Genomic DNA, 23824 nt, shown 5'->3' with positions numbered 1-23824 from the left:
TTAATTTGCTATTATTACTGAAGTTCAATCGGGTTTGTGTTTCAAGATGGAACAATCATTTCAGCGCGCAGTTTAAATGACTACATATGCAGGCTGTGTTCTAAATTTATTGCAAGCGCTGAAAATCTTTAGTTTACGTTACAGACTTTCAGCATTGACAGTGAATTTTGGCACAGCTGTAGTGTATAAATTTATACTGAATTATTTAAGCACTTAAAGTTTATGTTTAATTTTGTTATGTAATTGTATCAATAAATTTATTGTAGGCATCGAGTTCTTATTTCAAATTAAATTATTTTTATTACATTAAAAAAACACAAATCTAAATAAAAATAAGCCATTTCGTTGGATATTGCAACAACAGAAACAGCTATCGCGAGTCCAAAAGTATGTAAAGCGTGAGACACCCTAATTTATTACTCAGTATAAATACGTTTCTCAACATTAATTTGTATTAAAAGAAGTTTTTTTCATATTTGAACCACCTTCATATTTTATAATTTTTAATCAGTGAATTTTTAGATCTTATCAGTTCTTATTAATAAAACTTATCATTAATCTTATCAGAAAAACATTGTATATCAGATAAAGATTATCTGATAAAACGCCGATCATATATTTTATGATAAATATAGCATTAATTTAAAAATTTATTCAAGTTAAAAGCATTTTAGAAACAAATTAGACTAGTTATATTTTAAATTATAACATTAATTGAAATCTAAAAACTTATTCAAATTAAGCATTTTAGAAACAAATTGGATTAGTTATATCTTAAAATAATTATTATTTTCACGTAATTTATATAAAAAATATATTAAATTTAACTTTAATCAATTTAAAAGACAAACTTTCCGTTATTTAATTACTTTAAAATTATGTAGAAACATCTCTTACATTTGAAATTGGATACATGAGGAAAGATGAAGAAAAACATTTCTTGTTTTGAATAATAATAGCTGCACTTATTTATAAAAATGCTCTTTACGTAAATAGTTGTAAATTATATGTTAAAAATTATTAAACGAGATAAAATTTAAAAAAAAAATAGGCAAGAAACAGTTACGATTAACCAAGTTTCCTTCTCTTTGATAATTATACATAGTCATTAATATTTAGCGATTTAACCAATTGCTATATATTCTAAATTCATTAATTTAGGAATATATATTTTTAAGGTCTTAAGGAGGTTCTCCAGTCATTTGACATAATATAGGAACTTGATGAAATTTTGATAATATTAGTTGATATTTTTTGATTGTTGTATTTATTCTTAGAAGATATCATTATAATATTTAGGTTTATAATTAGATAATTTATTGAAGAACCAGAGATAATATCTATATAATATAATGTAATAAAAGTTATACAGATAGGATAAAGTGCAAAAGTAAAATATTATCAATAATGTTTAATATTTGGCTGATATCCTAAGTTCGTTAAATCTTTTATCACAGTTGCTATAGTCTCAGAAGAAATAGATTTAGGTGGTGCACGAGATAGCCCTGTATCAATGTCAGTAAGAAGAGCCATTGCTATTTTTGTAGCCTGTACTCGATTATCTAGAATAAAGAACCGATTTTGAGTAATAATGCATTATTAAATATAAAAATGGTACCTACCATGTTTCATCATAGCGATTACAGCGCTTGAAAGCTTCTCTTGCATATCTTTGGCTTTTATCATATCTCCATTCTTGCAAACAGTAAGAAGATCCAATACAAGTTCGGGAAACATATTTAAGCTGTTTAATATAAAAGAATCCATTCCCAATGCATACGCAGCGTGCACTAACTAAGGAATCAGATCAAATTAAATATATTTCTATTAGTTTGCAATAAAAAACACAAACTTAAATAAAAATAAGTTTATAGATGTAGCTAATACATATAATCAGTAATCAGTGAGGATTTTCCTATTCTGGGCCTATTCTTGCAATCATCCAATGCTCACTCATCGAGTAAAGAACATTCATCGGGAATCTACTTATTGGTCAATTATTAACTATTTTTAGTTCATTTTTTATTTATTATAAAACGCCTAAATCTTGGTCTAAACTAATTTTTATTTTATTACCTGATTATTGCCAAGGAAAATACTAAATTTTCTATTATCGGCACGTAACGCTTGCGCTCCTTCCTCTAAGTTGGCGCTAGTGAATTTTATACCCACAAACGAAGGTATTTTGTCACCAATTGATTCAAGGAATCGTCCCATGTGTACTACAAAATATTTATACACGATAATGATATAATATTTATTATGAAATATGCAGGGTTGGCAAACGTTACTTTTCAATTATTTTGTCGTTACTTTTTATAGTAAACAATTTGATGACGATGTTGCAATTTTTTATGACGGTAACGCTAACTAAACGCTGAGATTGTACTAAGGTTAGAAAAGTCACTTTGAAAAGTAACTTGTCACTATTACGCGTTACACTGAAAAAGTTATAAGTATAACGAGTAACGCGTTACAAATTAGGAGTTTTTTTTTTAGTAACGAATGACTTTTTCAATCCATTACAAGTAACGATTAACTTTTCCAACTCTGATGTTAGAATTACCATCATAAAAAATTCACAATGTTATTACCAAATCGTTATTATAACAAGGTCAACAAAGCATAACGATCAACAAAGTAACGGCGTTACAAGTAACGCGTTACTTGCCAATCCTGGAAATATGTGTATATAACGAAATATTAATCTTATCAATAATGTCAGTTGATTATTTCTAGTATGCGTACATTAAAATGTCGAAAGATCGCTTACTGTTAACATTAGTCATTACAGGAAAATGATAATATAATAACGGTGTCTTTGGTGCCGCCTCGCCAACTATTTCCAAGTATTCAATTAATTGTTTAGGGGTGATAGGCTTGAAGTACAGTTCAGGTAAGCAGAGTATAGAATTTACGGGCAGACTGCTTGCATGTTTCGCCTATATATTGTTACCATTATGTTGATTAATCGCAGAAGATGGTACGAATGCTATTCTACGCGTATGATAATAATTATACATACAAGTTCGATAACATCGGGAAGAGGTGCACCTCCTACTTGAACCATCAGGTGTTGTTTTGTTTCTTCCACTGCCTTTACCCAAGTTTCGGTAACAAGTTTCCTTTCGGCAACGGACATTGCCATTCCTTCACCATTTGTTCCATTAACTGCAATAAGAAATATGAAAAAAGTTTTATTTTATTAATTATGAAAAATTTTATTAACTATGGAAAAACGTATCTTAATTTTAAATAATTTTTTATTATATATTATATATATCTTTTTTTTTCTAAAATGATTTTTATGCAAAAAAATTTTTAGCTAAAATTTAATGTATTAAATATTATTATACAAAATTAATTTAACTAAAATTAATTTTACAAGTAACTTACCAAGTATACCTTTGATTCCTTTCTTTGCTAAATGCGTCGCATATTTTGATATGATATCCAAATTAAGTGACCTATTAAATAAATGCCAGTCATTATCATCCAGTTTAAGATTATTTCACTTTAATTTTAGTTATTATTAGAGTTTATGGTGCAGTTAATTACCCATTAGTACTAAAAGGAGTTAATACAGGAGCAATAAGACCTCTGAAGGTATATGACAATCGCTATAAAATTATAAAATATAAATTTTTATATCTGTAATACTATAAAAAATTTGTATTTTATTTTATTTGACTCTAATTAAATCAACGCGATACATCACAAACATATACAGATTCCTCTTTGAGAATATTAATTTGATTTGAATGTACCTGTTTTATTCCTTATTTGAATAATATAGATTGTGTATGGCTGCGGTATTCACTGCAAGTACAGAAAATCTATAATATATACATAACGTGAAATATAGATTTGTAGTATTCGCAGTGAATAACGAAACGCATCTTGTACATGTAAAGAAATTATATATCACAGCTTTTCGGATAAACTTTTATTTTTTGTTTAATAATAAACATTTTTAACAGAGAAAGCGCAGTAACATCTTGAAATTAGAATTTAAATTTTCTCTTTTATTTTATGTATTTTTTTCGTTAAAGAAATAATAGCTTTAAAATAAAAACGTACATTAAATCTCTCTACTCTGAAATTGCCGAAATTAAGTTATTTTTTTATTTTGAAATTTTTCTATAATTCTCATTTCTTTCTTATGGAAAATTGAGAATAAAGGATAATTAGAATAAATAGGTATAAACAATGTACGAAAAAATTTATTTATGGAAATAACAATACGTATTTCTTATTCTAAAAATAAATATTTATATGGTATTCTAGAAATAAATATTTATACGATATTTTAGAATATTTTACTAGAAATTTTAATATATTCAATCTATTATTATTTACTATTATATTTAAGATGTGCGTGCGTGCGTGTGTGTAACAAAAATACAATATATTAGAATTAATATATATGTATATTAGAAATATCTTTTATTTTTTGTAATTGATGCTGTTTTTAATAGAGATAGTACTTTTAAAGCGCGCGCGCGATGTGATTGGATATTTTTCGGAACATAGCATGACTCTAGTATAGCTTTAATTCAAAATTTCACATGACGATGACAGCACGATCGATCTTTGATATATAGCTCTCAATAATTACACGGTTTGTTTTTTCGTATTTTTCAATAAACTATACGTACGTGTTCTTTTAGTTTTCATAATTATACATACATAATGTGCAACGATAAGAGAACGATTACGAAGTTTATGTTTGTTTAAATATTCATTTGGTCTATATTTTTGCAATAAATATCGTGTATAGCATATACTTACAGACATTGTGTTGTGAGTGCGACGGTTACATAACACCTTACGAGAGCAGCGATGCAAAAAGAACTAAACAGCGACCTATAAATATACATTTTACCGTCAAGTGTTGATAAGATAGATTTTGTTTGTAAAACGATAAATGTGCATACATCAGTGCATATAAAAGTAAAAATTAGAAAAGATATCAAATTTATTAGACAAATTGAAATATGTTCTATGATTGTTGCGAAAATGTAATTTATTTTATGTATTTTGGTATATATAAGATCGAATAATTAACAGTGTTTATGATACAAAAGGAATAGTACAAATACAAGAATTAATGAAGTTGATTTTGATCATGACATATAATTAATTAACCGTAATACAATAACAACTTTATTTTTTAATTTTTAATTTAAATTTTTAGATTTTAATTAGTTCTATTTGTTTAATAGATAAATAGAATAAAAATAAATATAATCGAGAATAAAAAGAAATCAAAATAAAAGAAACCTATAATATCTAGATGGACAAATTTATTAGTGGAAATACGTATTTCTTATTTTAAAAAATAAATTTTTATTATATTAGACTAATTATATCTTAACATAAATTTCGCGTAATTCAAGAAATGTATTAAATTTGATTGTATATATAATCAATAAGGACAAACTCCGTTCAGTTGTCTTAAAATTATATAGAAATCTTTCTTATATTTAAAATTGGGTATGTGAGAGGAAAAATGGAAAGGAAAATTTCACGCTTGAAATAACAATAGCAACACTTATTTATAAAAATGCTCTTTATGCTTATATATTTACATGTAGATCCTTTTTCTCAACAATGTCAATAGTATTAATATATTATTGTAATGGTAAATTCGCTATAAGTTTCCAAGATGGTCGCATGCTTTTTTTTTATTTAACGGGTATTACATGCTTCTCTTTATTCCTCGAAACGAGAACGGAAGCTACTCGAGTGTTTACATAATAACGCCAAAGAGAATTCTATTAATGTTAGCGGCTACTCGTATAATGCTCGTTCTTTTTTTATTTTGTAATAATTGTCATTTAAATGTGACAAAATGCTACGGCATACTGTACGCGTACTAGGAAAGAAGTTTTCTGCTTTAACGATAACATCTTTTTTGTTTTGCCTTACAAATCTTTCATCGTCCATTTTACTCTTCAAGCATCGCGGTTTAATAGCGATTATAATGCATGAAATATGAATGGCTCGTTACTCGATAATATCTCACAATAAAGTTCACAAAAATTTTTTTTATTTTTTGACCAATCTATATCAGCATATTTTTACGAAAAGTATAAGTTTATTATGCACGTACAACAATAACATTTTCGAAAATTTATACACTAACTGGAGGTTAAACAGAAAAGTTTACAACAGGTGGTGACGAAATTATATAACATTGGATTAAACGGATTAATGTCAAAATTTTTAATAAAAATTCATAATATATACGTTTAAAAAATACATCAAACGGCAGAGCGCTTTTTTTCTGCATTTTTCATACCATTTCCAAGATGATAAGTTAATTATTGTAAATAGTTGTAAATTATACGCTAAAAATCATTGAACGAGATGAAGTTTTTTTTAAGAGAAATAGGCAAGAAACGATTAACCTGGTTCTCTTCTCTCTGATAACTATATATAGTCATTATTATTCGGCGATTTAACTAATTGCTGCATAGTTCGTTAATATAATTTTCGCATATATAATTTTCTTTCGACGGTCATAGCAATACTTGCTGACGATGAACCGGAGAAAGCCATCGACGAGAGACGCGGGCAGCAACCGCTTGCAAGATAAATGCATTACGTATATGATAAAATTCATAAATATGCAATTTGAGACATCTCATGTCGCATCTGATCATATTTCGATCAGAGATACACCGTACAAAGTCGGTGCCAGCCCGATTGCACGCGACGAGAATACGTCTCTTAATTGAATTGTAAATGTCAATTGTAAATGTTAATTAATCAATCAATTCATCTGTCTGTTTTTTTAATCATTCTATCTTACTAACTATCGCATCTTTCGTCAAGATTAAGTATAATTCTTCCATTATTTTCTTTCTTTGACTTTGAATTATGTTATGCACGCAAAAATGCCGCTCGACGGCCCTTCGAGAATAACGTATATGTATGAATATACGATCATATTTATATGTATTACGCGTGTTTTTTTTTTTATATCAACATAACAGCTACCAAAAAATCACGGATATGTACAATTAGAGATATGCCCGGTCGATGCATCAAGCTCATTTTGAATGATATATAATTTGCATCAGATTTTAGAGTAGAATTTTTTTCTTTATAATTTTATATATTGACGCTGACATTTGAAGTATGGTAATCATTTGAAATCTAGCATCAAGCATTAAGTGAAATTGTACTTAAGACTATAAGTAAAAGTTTATCCTGAATTTTGACGCGAATTATAGATCGTTTAAAGTGTGCTTCAGCATCTATTCATTCGGCCTTTTGCTTCATCTCCTTGAGGATAATCTTCCGTTCGATTTCTGTCGTTCTGCCCATCTCTCGTTCTTCGTCTTCTTCCTTTCTCCTACTTTCCTCGTGCGGTCCGCATTTTCGACCGACGAAGAAAACAAGGAGCCTTAATACTGGTACCGTTTATATTTAGGATCGGCTCCTGGGAGCTCCTTCGGTAGTTTCCTTAATCAGAGTGGTCCCAAAAATATTAAGAAGCAATCGTTTCGTATGTGCGCACCGCTCTTGATACAATAGTCTTTTCAAGATCTTTAATAATCTTTTATAATACGCTCACCGAATTTCTTTAGTGTTAGCCTCAAAAAATGAGATAAAATAGTATTGAAAATATCGTCGAACGTCATTGAACATGTTGTATAGTGAAACAACATTGCGTTTGATATATCGTAAGGAAAAGTAAAACGTTTTATTTATTATCTCGGAATGAATTTTATTCAATACTTAATAATAAATAATAACTAAATAATAACAGATAATAAATATTTTGTGCACGTCGATGATAACTATTAATGAAGTGAGTAAATAACCTGCAGTGAACAGCGTATTGTTATTATTTGAATGAAGTAGAGAGAGAGATAATCTAATTTTACATATAACATAATTCTCATAATTCATAACATAACATCGAAGTGCATTTTGTCGAATTTTGTATCAAACTGAAATTTATGAGCGAATTAAGTAATTGTAATTGGTTTTATTTTATTGAGGAAAATATAAAATTTTTAATTGTGATTTTACGGAGGACACACACAATGTTGTCTGCCAATGGCTTGCACGCATCTTGTTGCGACATTTGGCGGCGGCACAGCGACGAATGGTTACAACGATTGCAATCGAGATGCAACGCTTGATAGATACGGTCCTTTTACAATCGATGATTCTTTTGATACGGGGGTTTAGTCGGAGGTCCAAGGAGCGTCGAATATTAATTATAGTAATTAATTAACGTTATTAGTAGCCATTGTTCATTGCTGCTATATACATAATGTTCCTTCAGGATGCTACGTATTAGGTAAATACTGTTGCGGTGTACCGGGATGTACTTTGATCTCGCAGTATTTAGTGTGAATTACACGTAATGATGAAAGTATATGTGTGTTTGTTGCGCTCGCCAAATTATTGCGCGATTTCATGATTTATTAGACTTCTGTTGTTAACATTTGAGAAATTTTAATGCGTTTCGATTTTTCAAACAATTAATCGATTATTTTTTTCGTCTTGAGGACGGGAATGACGGACAAGATTATCTGCAGCTCGATTTGCACTATAATCGAAAAGCGCAATCGGTTTATAATCACATCTATTTAATATCGTTTTTTGAAAACAAATAGTTGATTATTCTCATCATTAAGAAGAGAAATATTTTCGATTTTTACAATATATTGTAACTTCTTATCTTTTCGGAAGAAGAAAAAGAAAAATTATGACGGAAATATATGTCAAATGAAATTTACTTTCATAAATACAAAAACATTGCAAGCAACGAAAAATACATTTTGGAGAAATGGGACGTATGATCACCTTACTACTCGCAATATTGTCAAATGCGTTGGTAGTAGTGATAGTAAATAACATATTGGTCAGCATGTTTCTGAAAGTTTTATAACGATTGCAGTAACTAACGGGATATTATAAATACAATTTGTTTATTTTTTCATATTTTTCTTCAGAAATTTGATCTACAAATCGGACTAATCAGATTGTTTTTATTTTTCTTTCCACAGTTAGCAAATAAAACAACTGTTTTCGGGTCGCACTGATCTATTCTCTTTTGTACTCTATCAAATGATATTTCTTTTATCTATCAAATAATGTTTTTTTTATTTCATTTGTTTTACTTACTCACAATCAGAGATATGTGTACAAATGTAATTGCCCGGTGTGTTTGTTTCTCGTTTCTTCTGTTTATCAGTTTCGCGTATTTGGTCTCTTACGTGGATATGTGATATGATTACGTATTTTCGGAAAGATATGAAGGGTAAGGAAGGAAGTGGTATCCAAAAATATACAGAGTCCCCAGTGACGTCGCGAAGCATCTCGGAGAAAGATATGACTATAGTGTATATATTTCTATATTTTTTTCACAATATTAAAAAATCCCGGCGTTTTCGTGTCATATAGGTTCGCCTAAAAAGTCAGTCTGCGGGGCCGTCTCGAAAAAATATAAAATATTTGGAACGATTCGGACGTGGAAGACGGGGCAAGGCTATCTCGCGACCTCACTGGTTTGCGACGTCAGATTCCATATTGTTTCTCATTAATTAATTAATTAATGTTATTAGCGAAATTATTTTTCATAAAATTAGGCTGCTGGCTTCGAGTGTGCGACGAAGATCGTCGACGCGCGAATGCCTTGTCACGTGAAAAAATAATCGAATAGAGCAATAGCACATTCGGACGCGGTTTTCCCATTCCATCGACACTCCTTGGTCTCGTATTTACAGTCTACGTATACATACGCTCGCTAAAACAGTCAGGAGAGAGGGACGGTAATCGAGAATGCAACACCGATCTACCCTCTAGCGTTAACAATATATGTATAGTAAATACGTTCTTTAAGTAGCAACTCCCAATATACATTATGATATTCTCATCGGATTCTATACTCAAATTCCTTATCACATGGTTGACTAGACGCAGAAAGAAATTATTAACATTAATAGAGCGAACAAACAAAGTGCGATAACAGCGATATATAACTTTATTACAGAGCTTTTACGCGAAAGCGTAACTCTTGTATCATTGGAAAACCTCAGGTACGACGTAAATGATAAAAATGATGCTTACGAATGACGAGAAGTCACATGAAGCTACGTAATTTCTTTGGAGATGCGATATATCGATTAGACGAAGGCGGATCCGATATATTTCAAACGGAAACACGTTCGAACAGGGAAGCACTTCCAATACGTCTAAACATTACGAATATGTCGCGGATCTAGAAATCACTTAGAATTGTCGTTTGGCAAAATGTTTAGAGATCGCTCGGTGCGATCTCCCTCCTTCTTTCGTTGTACAAAAATAATAAAATCAGGCGCGATATGTAATTTTTTTTTCGACGCGCCAGCGCGTCTCTAACGGAAGCTGCAGCATCAATCCGCGTCTGATACAAATTTACTGTCACGTAACAAAATCCAATATGATGCTTGGCTTTCATGCGAATTTAAGGGATTTAAGAATCGTCGCTTTGCCACTTAATGATTGTACTACATCGTTAGTTTAGGTATGCTATATCTTTTTTAAAACTCTTGAAAAATCTTTGAAAATGGCGGCATAATAATCTCCATGTCGGTATCGTTCGGTCCTCTTTGAAAAATTCGATTTGCCGAAGTTATTTTCTGCAGTGATGGCGATTTCATCTCATTCAATATTTCACTCAAATATCGTAGAGATAATCGAGTTTAACAATGTCGCGTTGTTTTCCAGACATTATTTCCCAAAAAGTTATTCTGCTCTTTCCCGAAGAAATTGATTTTTTTTCTTTTCCTATTGGAGAAATAGGAAATTTCTCCAATATTTTTTTTTGCGTAATAATTATCACAATAATCAGTGATGAAACACGTTGTCTGATATTTCTTTAGTATCGCGATAGATATTTAACTATTCTGATCGTACCACTTGTTCTATCATTCGGCTTAACGACTTACAGATTCTAACTTGTTTAATCGTCCGTGTGACGCTTGTATTACATAAATTCTTGACAAAGTGAAATCTTTCAGCTCTCCGAAGCTCTTCTTTTAGTTTGAGATCGCACCTCGACAGGATCGTCGGCATGAAAAATGTTTCGCGAGACCAGAACTAATTTCTGATCATAGTAATTGGACTACGAGCTTACGGGTGACTTCTCCGAGCGGCGAAGATCGATGATATCGACGACGCCCTTGACTGCCACTATGACTTCCAGCTCATCAATTTTCTGAACGAGACCTTCTTCAATTGAAAAGCAACATTCAGTATGTCAGATTCACGCGTATCTTCTCCATCAGAATGAACTTCTCGTCTACGTCCCGACATCATTAGCCGATGTCTCAGGCCTCTAGAAGTGGGGTCCGACAGTGCTTCCGAAACAGGCACCTTTTCTTTGCTGGATCCTGGCAGGGACACCGATCTGCCCACAGAAAATCCCTTACTGAGTCTATCGAGGGTCGCTGGCAACAAGTTCCGTCTCGGAATCGCTTGTTCTCTTTCTCTGAGGATAAACCTGCCGAGAGTTTTCCAAAAGGCTTGCGTGGTGTAAACATTTTCATCGTCGCTCAATACTCTTAACTGACGATTTCCGCTTCCGACAGCGCCCGCACCACCCCATTCCAGCTCCTCGACCAAGGCAAACTTGGTTGGGTTCTCCATTCTTCTGGCCTTTATCAGAGCTTGCGCTAACACGTCCTGAGCCGAGCTGCTTATCGGCACACGTAGAATCGCATAAGGGATCTCCGGTGAGACGTTATAAATGCAGACTAGAAAGGTGTCTGCCTCGTCCCATATGTGAGTGGATTGGTCCCTCGTGTTGGAATCGTTGAGCTTCGAGTGGCCGGCCGTGCTCCTGATAGAGGCGAGCCACGCTCTACTGCTTGGATCGTCGCCTACTCGCTTCAACAGGAAGCGACCTTGCCCTTTCCATAGGGCCTGTGCTTGAAGGGGATGTTCTGTAGGGTCCAGCACACGTTGAGTCGGTAGTTCTTCCTTGTCTCTTTTCTCCCATCCGCGGGACACTTCCTCTACCAAAATGTACTCATCTACATGATCCGGCGATATCCCGGCCTTCTGCAACGCCTGTAGCATCACTTCTTGCGTAGTACTCTCCTGGGTCACTTTCAGAATGGTATACGGCTCGTCTGGTATCACGTGATAAACCATCAGGAAGAACATTCGTCTCTTCAAGGTGACACCACCCAGGGATCCGGGATCAACGGTGCTCAGTTTCTCAGGCTCTTTGCTCGACGAGAGACGCTTAGATGACTCTTTATGATCGCGGCAGCAGGTGTTATAGTCCAAACTCTCCTCCTCTAAGCGGGAATAGATAAAAAGCGTAGAAAGGGCTAATGGCTTGTTTTTACAAGATCGTAATCGTACGTGTCGATAGCCAGGTCGTAGACATTTAAGCGGTATTACGCGTTGCGCGATCACGTGATGAGAGCTCGCCTCGATAACACCGAAACGTAGGAAGGCAAGATCCTTGAACATCACTTGGAAGCAGAATTTTTCGTTCCAGATGGGATTCAACGCATTGTTCTGGATCACCTTTGTTTTGTGTTTCGCGCAATCGATCGGTATACCGACCAACTCGACCTCAACGTACGTGCTGGTGACGAAGTTCGTAACCGAAACGTATTGTCCTGAGACTATTGATAGACTTAAATGCGCAGAATGCAGCCCGTCGAATTCTTTGTCCCAAGGGTTGAATCGTCTGTAAAAACATTTATAATTGTTCAAGAAAATTTTTTGAAATAATTTATATGACCGTTCAGAAATAATTTTCTATTTAATTATCTATTTTTTTAAATACAAAGACGTTCTATTATAACAAAGATAAATCTTTAAAATGCGATCAGAAGCAATCATTTAACAACTATTGCTTATGATTTATAATTAATCGATCTCTTAAGGATTGTATGCTACGTTTATAATTATTATCGCTGCATAACTAAAAAATTTATAAGAAAAAACAGAGTATGAATTCACCTGTACATCATATGTCCTTTATCCCACATCACTGAAGGTTTTCTAACATATCCGCATTGACCGCTTTGCTCAAACATGGCTGAGTTCAGATTTAATCCCGCGTCATCAGTTTGATAATTTAACGCATGTTTCAGCATGAGCGACTACGCCTAATGGTTGTTTCCTACAGATTTTCTTCGCCGAGCTTTCGTTCAGAGATGAACATTGGAAGCAGGCTGGCATTCCGCGAGTGGATCTAATAACACAAGAACAGGAACATACATACCACTATGTTTTTTTATTTACAAAATCAGTATTTGTCGATTAATGCCGATATGATAATGCCAAAAAGTTTTAAAAAAGAAAATACAAAACGACGCAAGAAAATAAGAATAAACCAAAAAAATATAATGAGACGAATATGCGATATATAAGTATAGAAATGAATAGAGAAAATACTTTACAATGAAAAACTGACCTGAAGATATTATCGATGTTGCTACCGCCGCTTGCGATCGAGGCGGACGTTGAAAGTGATTGCGGCGAACCTGATGAGGAAGCTATACTGCTGGGTCCTATACCGGCGATGCTGTGCCTCTGAACTGGTCCTGTATGCGATTGATGGCGTATTTTTCCCGGTCCGGCTGGCATGGTATTTAGTCCGCGAAATTTAATCGCCTGCAGATAAATTACCAAGTCCGACAGCTCCTTGGCTATTTGGCTGCTTTGTTTTTGCGTCTTGTCGTCCACCCCTGGATCCGATTTTAAACGACCGTGCGGCACTTGGCCGCCACCCAGATATCTCTCGTAGCTCGAAATCGAATTATCTGTAAATTACATGTCAAGTGCTTCGTTTTAGTGAGTTTTTAATTGCAATTACTATATTTCTCGGAAGCAAGGAAAAGAGAAGGTTGGATTTATATTAAACTCGGAGATAAAAGTGGCAATTAAGTAGGATACGGTGACAATGTAGCACGTTACAGCATATTTAGATTAAATTTGGACTTAGGAAGATTCTTAAGAACAGAAATTTATAATGAATTCCAATATCCTTTTTTTAAGAAAATACGTATCCGATTGATATCATAGATTAAATTTTCCAATTTATTAATAATGTATTATTTTTACCATCGATGTTGTCATCCTCGTCGTCATCCTCTTCATCGTCTTCATCCTCGCTAAAATATTCGACGACTGATGTGCTGCTTACATCAGTCCGCATTTGCTTCATGGAAGATGCGCGATCCGTTATGAGCATTTTCCCGCGATGACTAAGGGGTGTGTGTGACAAGGGACCGGCAGGATCAATCACCAACTTCTTATTTTTTATCAAGATTCGGTAACGAAGTTGCGAAGGCGAAGGCAGTTGAGGATCGTCACTGAAGTCGGACTCGAAGAGAAATTTCGTCACCAATTTCTCGCCAAAAACGGACTGAAACGACGTTATATTTTTTTATCATAATTTGACTTAGGCGCGATGATAATTCCTAAGAAAATATAATTTGTTTAGATAATCAATCGAGTACCTGAAATATTTGAGCCATACGAGCTTGCTGACTTGGCGAACAGTGATTCTCGATGGAAAGGATTATGGGATAAGGAGAACTGACAAAGGCGCTTCGATCTATCGCTTCCACAACCGAGCGAAATGGTATTTTTGTAGTGAAAGTGTGACCATGATAAATCAATGGTGATCCATCATCACCGTCCCAACAATCGAGCTCTACACAGCGACATCCGGTTAAAAGCACCTGCACAAATTTTTTGTTGTTATCAAACAGTAAGTTTTATACGCGCTAATTACTATTTTCGAATGGAAATTCGTATAACTTATTTCACGCAAATCAAAGAGATGCATGTTTTTAACTGACATAATGTTTTTTCATAATTCTTGGATATACATACTCTTTGAAACTTTTAGAATTAATCTCATTTTTAGAAACTGAAAACTGAATTACTCTTTTGCAAGACTGAAATTTCACTTCAAAGAATTTACAAAATATATAAACAATTTTTTACTTATTTATATATTTTATATTTTACTGCATAATGATTATTAAATAATAATGCATAATTTGGAATTCGTTACAATGAAAGGAAATTATGATAATATTCTAGTAAAAATAATTCATATATTAGTTCTATGAAGTTTATTACGCGAGTTTATTTTTCAAAGTCATAGCGTACCTGCGAATATAACTGTACGGAGGACTCTCCTTTCAGTTGATGTCCGGTTAAATACGTGTTGTGGGAACTTGCAATGTAATATTGCGACAGAGGCTGCTGCATTTCGGTTTCGGACGGTGTTGCATATTCGTTCGGGAAGGCATAATTGTCCTTGTCCATCATATACCGTGCAAAACCCTCGAAAGACAAACACCACTGTGTGCGAAGTGCCGGATCCGGTTCGTGCCTCTGAAATGAGAATAAATGGGCTCGCTTGATTGTGTTACGTCATGTTTGTGTGAGGGTGAATGTAATGATGTCACGAGAGTCGCATGAGAGAAAAAGTTAAGTCTTCCATTTCCAGATAAGGAAAATTAAAATCACAATTTCGCTGTAATAGAATGAAACGAAGGATTCGTTTATTGACTTCAATATAAAAGCAGTTTATTCGCAAAATTGAACGTAAACACTTTAACGGTGGTTAGACATATAAGATACTAGATGATATTTTTTCTGTACATCCGAAAGAAAATTGTCAGAGAGAAATGAGGCCGTCGAGTAAATATTCTTTCGTGAGGGAATTTCTGACCCCATAAACATTTACCTTGATCAACGCCTTGATTTCGTCGTCACTCAACTTTTCCTGCTGCCGAGATTCCAGAAATTTCGTAAATGTTGCTAGAGTAATTACTTGGGATTTTGACGTATCCACGCCCGAGCAATTATTGATTATACTAGCCGCCGCGACAGCATCAAAGATCTGCTTTTTTTGTAGGTTGCTGCCCGTCTTGTATTCGTGACAGTCAATAGAGTTGTTTCTCGTCAATAAACCTGGCACAGTAAAACGTTGATTTCTCATTTTAAATAGTATTTAAAAAACTAGTCATTTAAACGTTTATTTTTCATTATAAATAAATACTTAAAAAAGTAGTCACTCATAGATTGAAATCGATATAATTATGGTTATTTTAACATTTTCGATAAAAGTGAACATTTTCGACAAACGTACATATGTTATGCTAATTGAGTTGGTTATAATAAAACTTAATGATATGAACCTAGTTTATTCCATGCAAATTATTATTTAGTAAGTTAACTCATATATCTATATTTAAGAATTATTATTGCATTTCTATATTCACGATTAAATATAAGAATTGTCTTGTGCGTCAAATTCTACTCTTTATTCTTTTAAATTTGCACATAAAATTTAATGATTATATATCGGCTTACCGATTCTTTGTGGAGTGGCATCACTAGTCTGTCTGAGTACCACCGGGCGAATGTTAAAGTCCCTTAATGATCCATCACTCTGGCTACGACATGTTATTGCTAATTGGCCGAACAGATCACGCAAATCTTTTCTGGCTCGTAAGCTGAACGATCGGAAAAGCGCGACGAACTCCACAAAGTTCAATTGTGTCTCGTACATGATCGAGGTAGTACGTGCTTTTATGTGCCAAGGAGCCTCTAAGCCTCCTATACCACCAGATCCGTTCTTGTCCTTTTCTCTGGCGACACATAACAAACTACGCACAAAATACGCACGCGTTATTGCGACGTGTATAAGAAAACTTGTCGATCATAATATAAATAATTCAGAGGTTTTTTTTAATAGAATTTCTTAAAATTTTTGAAATTTTCTTTGTTTCTACATTTTTCTTTTTTTATTTTAGGAACATACTTTTTTTACATCTTCAAAATATGTTCCTAAAATATTTTGATTATTTATATCTAAAACTGATGAAGTTATTTGGCTTGAAACCTTGAAAGTCAAGAAGTTCAAATTAAAATATTGTTTATTATGCTTAAGGAGCAAAATTGAAAGAAAAACAAGAATTAAAAAATAAAAACATTTTATAACTTTTTTTTTTCAAATTGTCCAAAGCGTATCGTCAAAAAAGATTCTTTTCGCATCACGTCACTTATATAATTCTTTTTTAAATATTATTAGCTCTATATTAATAAAAAAAATTCTGAAATGTTGTTCACGCATGATAAACATAAGATACTGCAGCTTCAAAGATTTGTTGCTTAAAAAAAAAGAAAATAAGAAAAGTTGCCCATTTTCGTTTTATATGAGAAAACTTTCTTAAATTCACAATTCAGATTTATGTTCAAATAGAATTCGACACGAAGTTGTAAGATTTTCTATTCCGATCTATATAATTCCCGACCTACATAAATCTTTTGCTTGAAATCGGTAGATGAAGAGAATTTGATGTACCTTTGAAAAGCGGAGTAAGACAAGTTGGAAGTGATACGGTCGGCGGAACCGGGTGGACTACGTGGCGGGATTCGGTCTCGGCTTGTTCTGGGTGATGCTGGCAGGATTCTCGTTAAAGATTCTCTGCTTCCAGCGATATGACGAAGAGGTGTAGCGCACAGACCTCCATCCGAGGTCGAGGAGTCGTACTGTTTTATACTCAGATCCTACGTTAAATCAAAATTATTTAATTCGATGAAGACAGTTATTTATGAAATGAAATACGGCATTTGGAGTGATCCGTAATCTAATTGAGGAGCGAACTTTCAAAATGCGTTTTGTCCAAAATTTGTAATTTTCAGAAAACAAGAAAGAAAGAAAGTATGCACACAAGAAAATTACACTTTACAGAAAATAACAATATGCCAATCAGTGAGATATGAAATATTAAACAAAACTGCTGAACAATTGCTAAAAATGTTAAACAAATGCATTTGTTTGTCTCTAGTTAAAAAACATAATGCACTTCGAAATGTCAATGTTTTTTCAGCATATAAACTAACGATGAAAAAATGCTTTCTGAACATCTCAAAGTAGCTTATAATATGAGTCTTTCAACACTGAACATTACGCCATCTTTAACTAAAAAAATGAAATTTTGGACAAAACGCATTTTGAAAGTCTGCTCCTCAATTTATGTTTATTGTAAAAGATGCGAGATAAGCCTGCGAACCTTGGTTAAAGCATGAATGTTGCCGATCGATTTTGTCTTTTTGCCTTTAACATTTCGTCTGCGTAGAGTGCTGCTGCTCGTTGGAGACAGCGTGCCAACACTTTCTGTCATAGACCAGTCGCGACCGCCGAAAATGCGAATAGCGTCGGCTGTCGTCGGCTGTTCCAAGCCTTCTATCGGCTGTTCCAAGTAGGAAAAGTATAACTGAAGATATTTTTCTTTCAACCAGCGCGATCTACGATCTGTTAACTGTTGTTGTCGTTTGAGGCCTCGCAATATCCAACACAATCCCATGTACCATATTCTGAAAGCAAAGCAACATGCAAATTACGTAATTTATGTAGCTCGACAATATGTAATTTAACGGTAAATCCTAAATTATTAGAGGGAATTGTTAGACCCGTTCAAAATACGAAATGTTTATTATTATTGTACCACTGTTCAATAATTATATCGAATATTATGAACGTATCATTAATATACTATTAATGAACTCAATCTTCTGGTGGAAAGATAGATTAATGACATAGTAATTAATTTACTTGGTAATTTTTTACGAACAAGTTTGTAGCATAAATAACACATAAAATAATTAAATTATAAAAAAATATCCGTGCAATAAAATCTCAAACGTATAAATCAAAGAAAATTTTTCTAAAAAAGAACATGAAATTAAGTATTTTTAATTTCGTTAATAAAATGAATATATTTTTATTTTTTAAATCAAATTACGTGAATATGGTAAATTTCGAATCTTCTTTTCTTTCTCCGCATTATTGGTGAGAAATATTGAAGAATTAATCGACGTGCAAAATTAGTAAAATAATTCATACGTACTTGCTAAGAGCGGGAGGGCAAAGTAGGAAGATCAGTCGATTGTCCGGAAGATTGGAGCCATACATAAGGCCGATGCAGCAGTCGGAGCCAGGTAGGCCGTATCTCTTGCAGATGCTCCTGAGATCAGCCTCTCGATCGCGATCGCAACAGCCGATCATTATCTCTTTCACCGATCCCAGGTCGAGATATCCCTCCTCCAAAGTGACAGAAGCGCAGTCAGCCTGCTGCTGCGTGTACCTGCCGACTAGGCCCGCTGGTATCGCATCCTCCGGGTTTGTGGTTAGCGAAACCTCTGTAGGAGCGGTACTTCCAACTTGCGCCGTTTTTAGAGGACTCCAGGGTGGCTTTTCCCACACGAAAGTGCCACAAGCGCGATCGACGCGCGCGAACACCAATGCTGTTCTCGAGGTACCACCCTCACAGTCCCAATGCACCAACGTCGTGCCATGATGTAACACCTGAGATGTGTAATTTTAAGGAATATAGAAAACCGCGTGTATTTCTTAGATCGATGAAAAAGGTTCTTCCATCAGTTTATATTAACCTTAGAACGCTATTGACATTGAGTGATACAATGCTGTACATTTTACGTAAGAAATAGACTATTCTTAATTAATATATTAACACAAGATTTTCATTCATTTTATACTTTTAATAACAAAGTATTTGTGATCTAAAACTTTATAAATACAAATAATCTAATTATTAACGTAAAAAAAAAGAAAGAATGAGTATAATATATTAAATTTAATCTTAAAATATAGTATGGAATATATGTAGTCTAATGTTTTCTCATAACACTTACCAATAAAATACAATATATAACATAAACCTGTTTTTGAACCTGTTTAAAAATTGAAATCGCTTATCACGCTCTCTGTTATAATATTGATTACCAGGAGATTGAAATTGATATATAACAAACTGAATTTTTAAAAGCTTGTTCGCGCTTTGGTGGATGGTACTAGAATGGTGCTCAATTTGGCTTCAGCTTTTAACAGATAAATTGGTTGGAACCCCTGCTGATCACTGAAGCATAGCTTAGTGCTCACTTGCATGTATATATCTATACATACAATAGTGTTCTAGGGTTAAGTAAAATTAAAATCGAAGTTCTTTGAAAAGGAGGTTGAAAAATTTCAAATTTTAGGTGAAAAAAAAGGACAAATCGAAGGCTAGAAATTTTTCTTTAATTTTGCCGAAATTTTATAAATACTTGTTTTTAATTTTATAAATACTTGATAATAACTTGATTTTTTGCACATATTTAACAATAATATTTGGTCACTGGGGAATATTTGACACAACATTTTGACTATTATCAATTTTTTAATTATCTTTCTCGACCATTATATTATTATCATTATTAGTAAGTAAATCCACTATGTTAAATTTCTATCCAAAATTTCTGAAGTAGAAACTTTCACCTTTCCATAAGAGTTTCCGAAAAAACTATTTAATTTGATATTTAATATTTATAATTGACATGTTGTATATTATGACTGTAGTATATACACTCATCAACTAAGTGATTGCAACACTTTTTTTCGATGGATTTCGGAATGCAGTCTGTTCATCGAGCGATTGATTCTTACTTATGACGCTAACCATTTTTAACCGGTTTAACCGGTCTATAAACAAGACTGAGTTTCGAAATCCGTTGAAAAAAGTGCTGCAACCTTTTAGCTAATGAATGTACATATATGTAAAAGCTTTTGTGCTTTACATATATTTTTAGTTATATATTTTGTCACTAATTGATAGAAATAATACAACGTAAATGCAAAAATATAAAGGGAAATGTAAATACGTAACGAATGGTCTACATTTGATTTTGCTCGAAACGTTCTACCAGTATTTAGATGCAGTAATAATCTAGATTATTGTTTTACTGCATTACTATGACAACGTTATTGTTTAAAAAGAAAACAGAATAAGCATTTGGTGTTAATACAAATAATATAAATTTCATATGCACGTGTAAGACATTCACTACTTGCTACTACGAGGTCCTCGCAACTGCGTCACACGAAGTATTCCACAAAGTACTAGACGGCGTGAGTGCATTTATAATACTGATGGGGCTCGTAATGGACTTATAACGGCGTTTATGCGGTCATTTCTACGCTCGATGTGCAGGTGGACATTTATTGCACGTACGCTCGCTTATGCGCGAATTCGTGCATTTGGCTAGAGTTATTTATCGATAACGTAGGCAGTTACTCAAATTCAAAATTTTCCATCACGTAATGTACAGTCTAAAAGTGAATAAGGAAAAAATATATACATCGGAATATCGAATATTGAAATACTGGCGAGAGTCTAATTTTCTAAATATGTAGATTATATTTTATGTACAATTATCGCATTGTCGCATTGCGAATAGAAAATAGAAATAGAAGTTCATTATGTGCAAATGTCGAAACACAAACATAATTTCAATTCACTTTTAATTAGTTTACAATTATTTGCCGGTATCAGTGTGAGCAAACGAAGAGTAGGAATTTAATTAATTAATTTAATTAATTTACGAAATGTTAGCGTTCTCATCCATTTTTATTTTCGTAGCCACATTCGAATTATCTTTGAAACTTCTCACGTTTATATGTCCGGCATGCTTTTCCATTAAATACCAACCACATTTTAACGTCACAGAGCTGCAGTTTTTACGATGGTTTGTCAGAAAGGTGCTAATTTCACTACACTTCAAGTTTAATTTCTGTTATTTAATTTTTACGATTTTTTAAATTGATGAGACTACTCTTTAAATATAAAGAATACCTCAAAAGTATTCAGTTATTTTCGCAGAGAAATTTAAAGCCAAATTTTCGTTAACAAAAATGAAGAAATTTTGAATTTATAAAATATTATTTTTTAATTAACATTCATTTATATTAGTTTAATAGGAGAATATAAAATTTAAATTAATAATAGAAGAAATAATTAGGAAAGAAGTATGTTTAATATTCCAAATTGTAAAAAATTTCAAAGATCAAATTTTAAATAAAGATAAACATCGATTTAGTTCAAAATTTATAGACGAAAGTTTTTGGATTACTAGCAATGTTAATACTATCATGCTTGTATTATTGATGATAACAATGTGCGATACATAAATATTTGACTACATGTTTGCATTCTCCGAACATTTATTAGTTCCAAAACCTCCAAATCTATTATATTCATGAGAAACCGTTATTCGCAGAAGCATTGGGCTGGAAGAAGTCGTATAGCTTTTTCCAAAATTTTTCCGAAATACCCATTTTTCACTGATATACAGTCAATAGACTCGCATGTTATATATCCTCCGAGAACGTTCTGTAGTGGCAGAGAAAAATTCATGGTATATCGATTGTGTCGGAATTTTATGATGGGAGGATAACGAATTTTATTCGTTATGAACCATTTCTCCCACAAATACGTCGTGTCCCATTTTTTTCCTTTGCCACTCAATTAACGCTGACAATTGGTGGCTCGATTCAAAAGGATGACCCGGTTTTACGTGCTGCGTTACAATGTTTTTTCCATCAGTCTCCTTGGTTCGTTTGCTGCAGAGAGCGACAAAGACAGAGATAGAGAGGGAGGGAAGAGAGAGAGAAAGAGAGAGAGAGCTTTTTTTCCCTCCCCTCTTAATCTTTTCGCATATTTCTCTGTTTCCTCTCTAATTTCCGCAAAGCTTGCCGGAGATGTGAAAGTAAGGCTAGTTCCCTTTGAAATCTTTTTGACGTGTAGCAAGCTACGTGCTGACGGTATCTTTTATCTCAGGCGCAACGCTATGGGGGAAACGTCGCCATGACATTAATATCTCGAAATCGTCCGAATAAATACTTAACTTGATATGAATGTGCAAATCCCGATATTTCTTAATGAAAATTTTTCATTTAAAAATTATACAAATATGAAATTTTTCTATCTTTTTATATCTTGATAGCTAAATATCAAAAATTGCGAAACTAGTAAACGCGTATTGTGAATATCTTTCCTATACTTCTTTAAAGATTCGTGTAGTTTCAACAAGAAACTACAGATTTAAAGATCTCTCTTCTCTTTCTTTGGCTATGATAATAAAAAATGCGAAAATATTCACTTAAATTTCAAAGTAGCTGTGGAATTCCTTAGCAAAATAGAAATTTCTTGCTAGTGTTTATTTGAACATTACGATACACGAACAGAGAGAGCGAGAGAGCGAGAGAGAGAGAGAAAGAGAGAGTTTGAATCATATCTTAAATCATCTTTACTTATTTAAAAATCTCGGCTCTCAGTATCGATTAATGTACGTAGGATTTATACGTAGCTACAATCTTCATTTATTATAAATGAAATATCATATATCTTTCATTTACATAATATTTCACATCCAAGATAATTATTTTTAACGATGACAGTTTTCGAATTTCTAGACTTTCGTCATTTAAATGTGATGCTAAAAATTACAATATACAAAGATGTTAAAACAAATTTAGTTGAATTTCTCGTTAGCCATAATTACGAATAACAAATGTTGTAGCGTTATATTTAAATAATCGCACCTATTTTCGAGAGATGAAAGAATTTCCTTGAATATGGTATCGTCTTTTGCCTCGCGGTACTTGAACCTTCGGATGTTATTTCTTCTGTTAGGAGACATTAAATTCTCATATTGAAGCTTATCGACACGAAATAGGAAAACCATTACTCATTTTGATTGAGACAAGAAAGATTTAAAACTTTACACTGTGTTATAGAGCAATGGTAACCCAATCCTTTAAGTTAAATAACATTTTGTTATTTTTGAATTTCATGTGTGTCAAAATGTAAATTCATCCATTTCTGTGATTAGTTTTAATATAAACAACGTTTATATTAACGTATGTATTTAAGTGTAAATGAGATAACTAGATTTGAATAAAAAATACATTTTCTTAAGTTAAATTATT

General features: G+C 33.0%; 2 protein-coding genes across 2 annotated transcripts in view; both read right to left on the bottom strand.

Moving 5' to 3' along the window:
- Window positions 1–1401: 1401 nt before the first annotated feature.
- On the bottom strand, window positions 1402–4836 carry LOC108730741 (N-acetylneuraminate lyase). Its single transcript, XM_018460635.1, has 8 exons — window positions 4792–4836; window positions 3559–3620; window positions 3397–3467; window positions 3026–3171; window positions 2774–2942; window positions 2077–2222; window positions 1623–1794; window positions 1402–1562 (listed from the first exon to the last, which is right to left on the bottom strand). Exons 1-8 carry the CDS (start codon window positions 4795–4797, stop codon window positions 1402–1404), a joined length of 933 nt encoding a protein of 310 aa, XP_018316137.1. The 5' UTR covers window positions 4798–4836.
- Window positions 4837–8741: 3905 nt separating this feature from the next.
- The window catches only part of LOC108730787 (1-phosphatidylinositol 4,5-bisphosphate phosphodiesterase epsilon-1), a 32615-nt gene continuing 17532 nt past the window's right edge, over window positions 8742–23824 (bottom strand). The window contains 12 exon segments of the mRNA XM_018460729.1: window positions 8742–12712; window positions 12988–13125; window positions 13127–13222; window positions 13445–13793; window positions 14095–14398; window positions 14493–14717; window positions 15154–15381; window positions 15737–15963; window positions 16366–16661; window positions 17360–17565; window positions 18072–18375; window positions 18909–19366. Of these exon segments, the coding sequence (XP_018316231.1) occupies window positions 11200–12712; window positions 12988–13125; window positions 13127–13222; window positions 13445–13793; window positions 14095–14398; window positions 14493–14717; window positions 15154–15381; window positions 15737–15963; window positions 16366–16661; window positions 17360–17565; window positions 18072–18375; window positions 18909–19366 (4344 nt within the window). The 3' untranslated portion in view covers window positions 8742–11199.

The sequence above is a fragment of the Mycetomoellerius zeteki genome, unplaced genomic scaffold, assembly GCF_001594055.1.
Source record: "Mycetomoellerius zeteki isolate Tzet28-1 unplaced genomic scaffold, Tzet1.0 scaffold96, whole genome shotgun sequence".
NCBI classification, from domain to species: Eukaryota; Metazoa; Arthropoda; class Insecta; order Hymenoptera; family Formicidae; genus Mycetomoellerius; species Mycetomoellerius zeteki.
The sequence above is the reverse complement of the archived record's forward strand: the minus strand, read 5'-3'. Positions and strand labels throughout refer to the sequence as shown.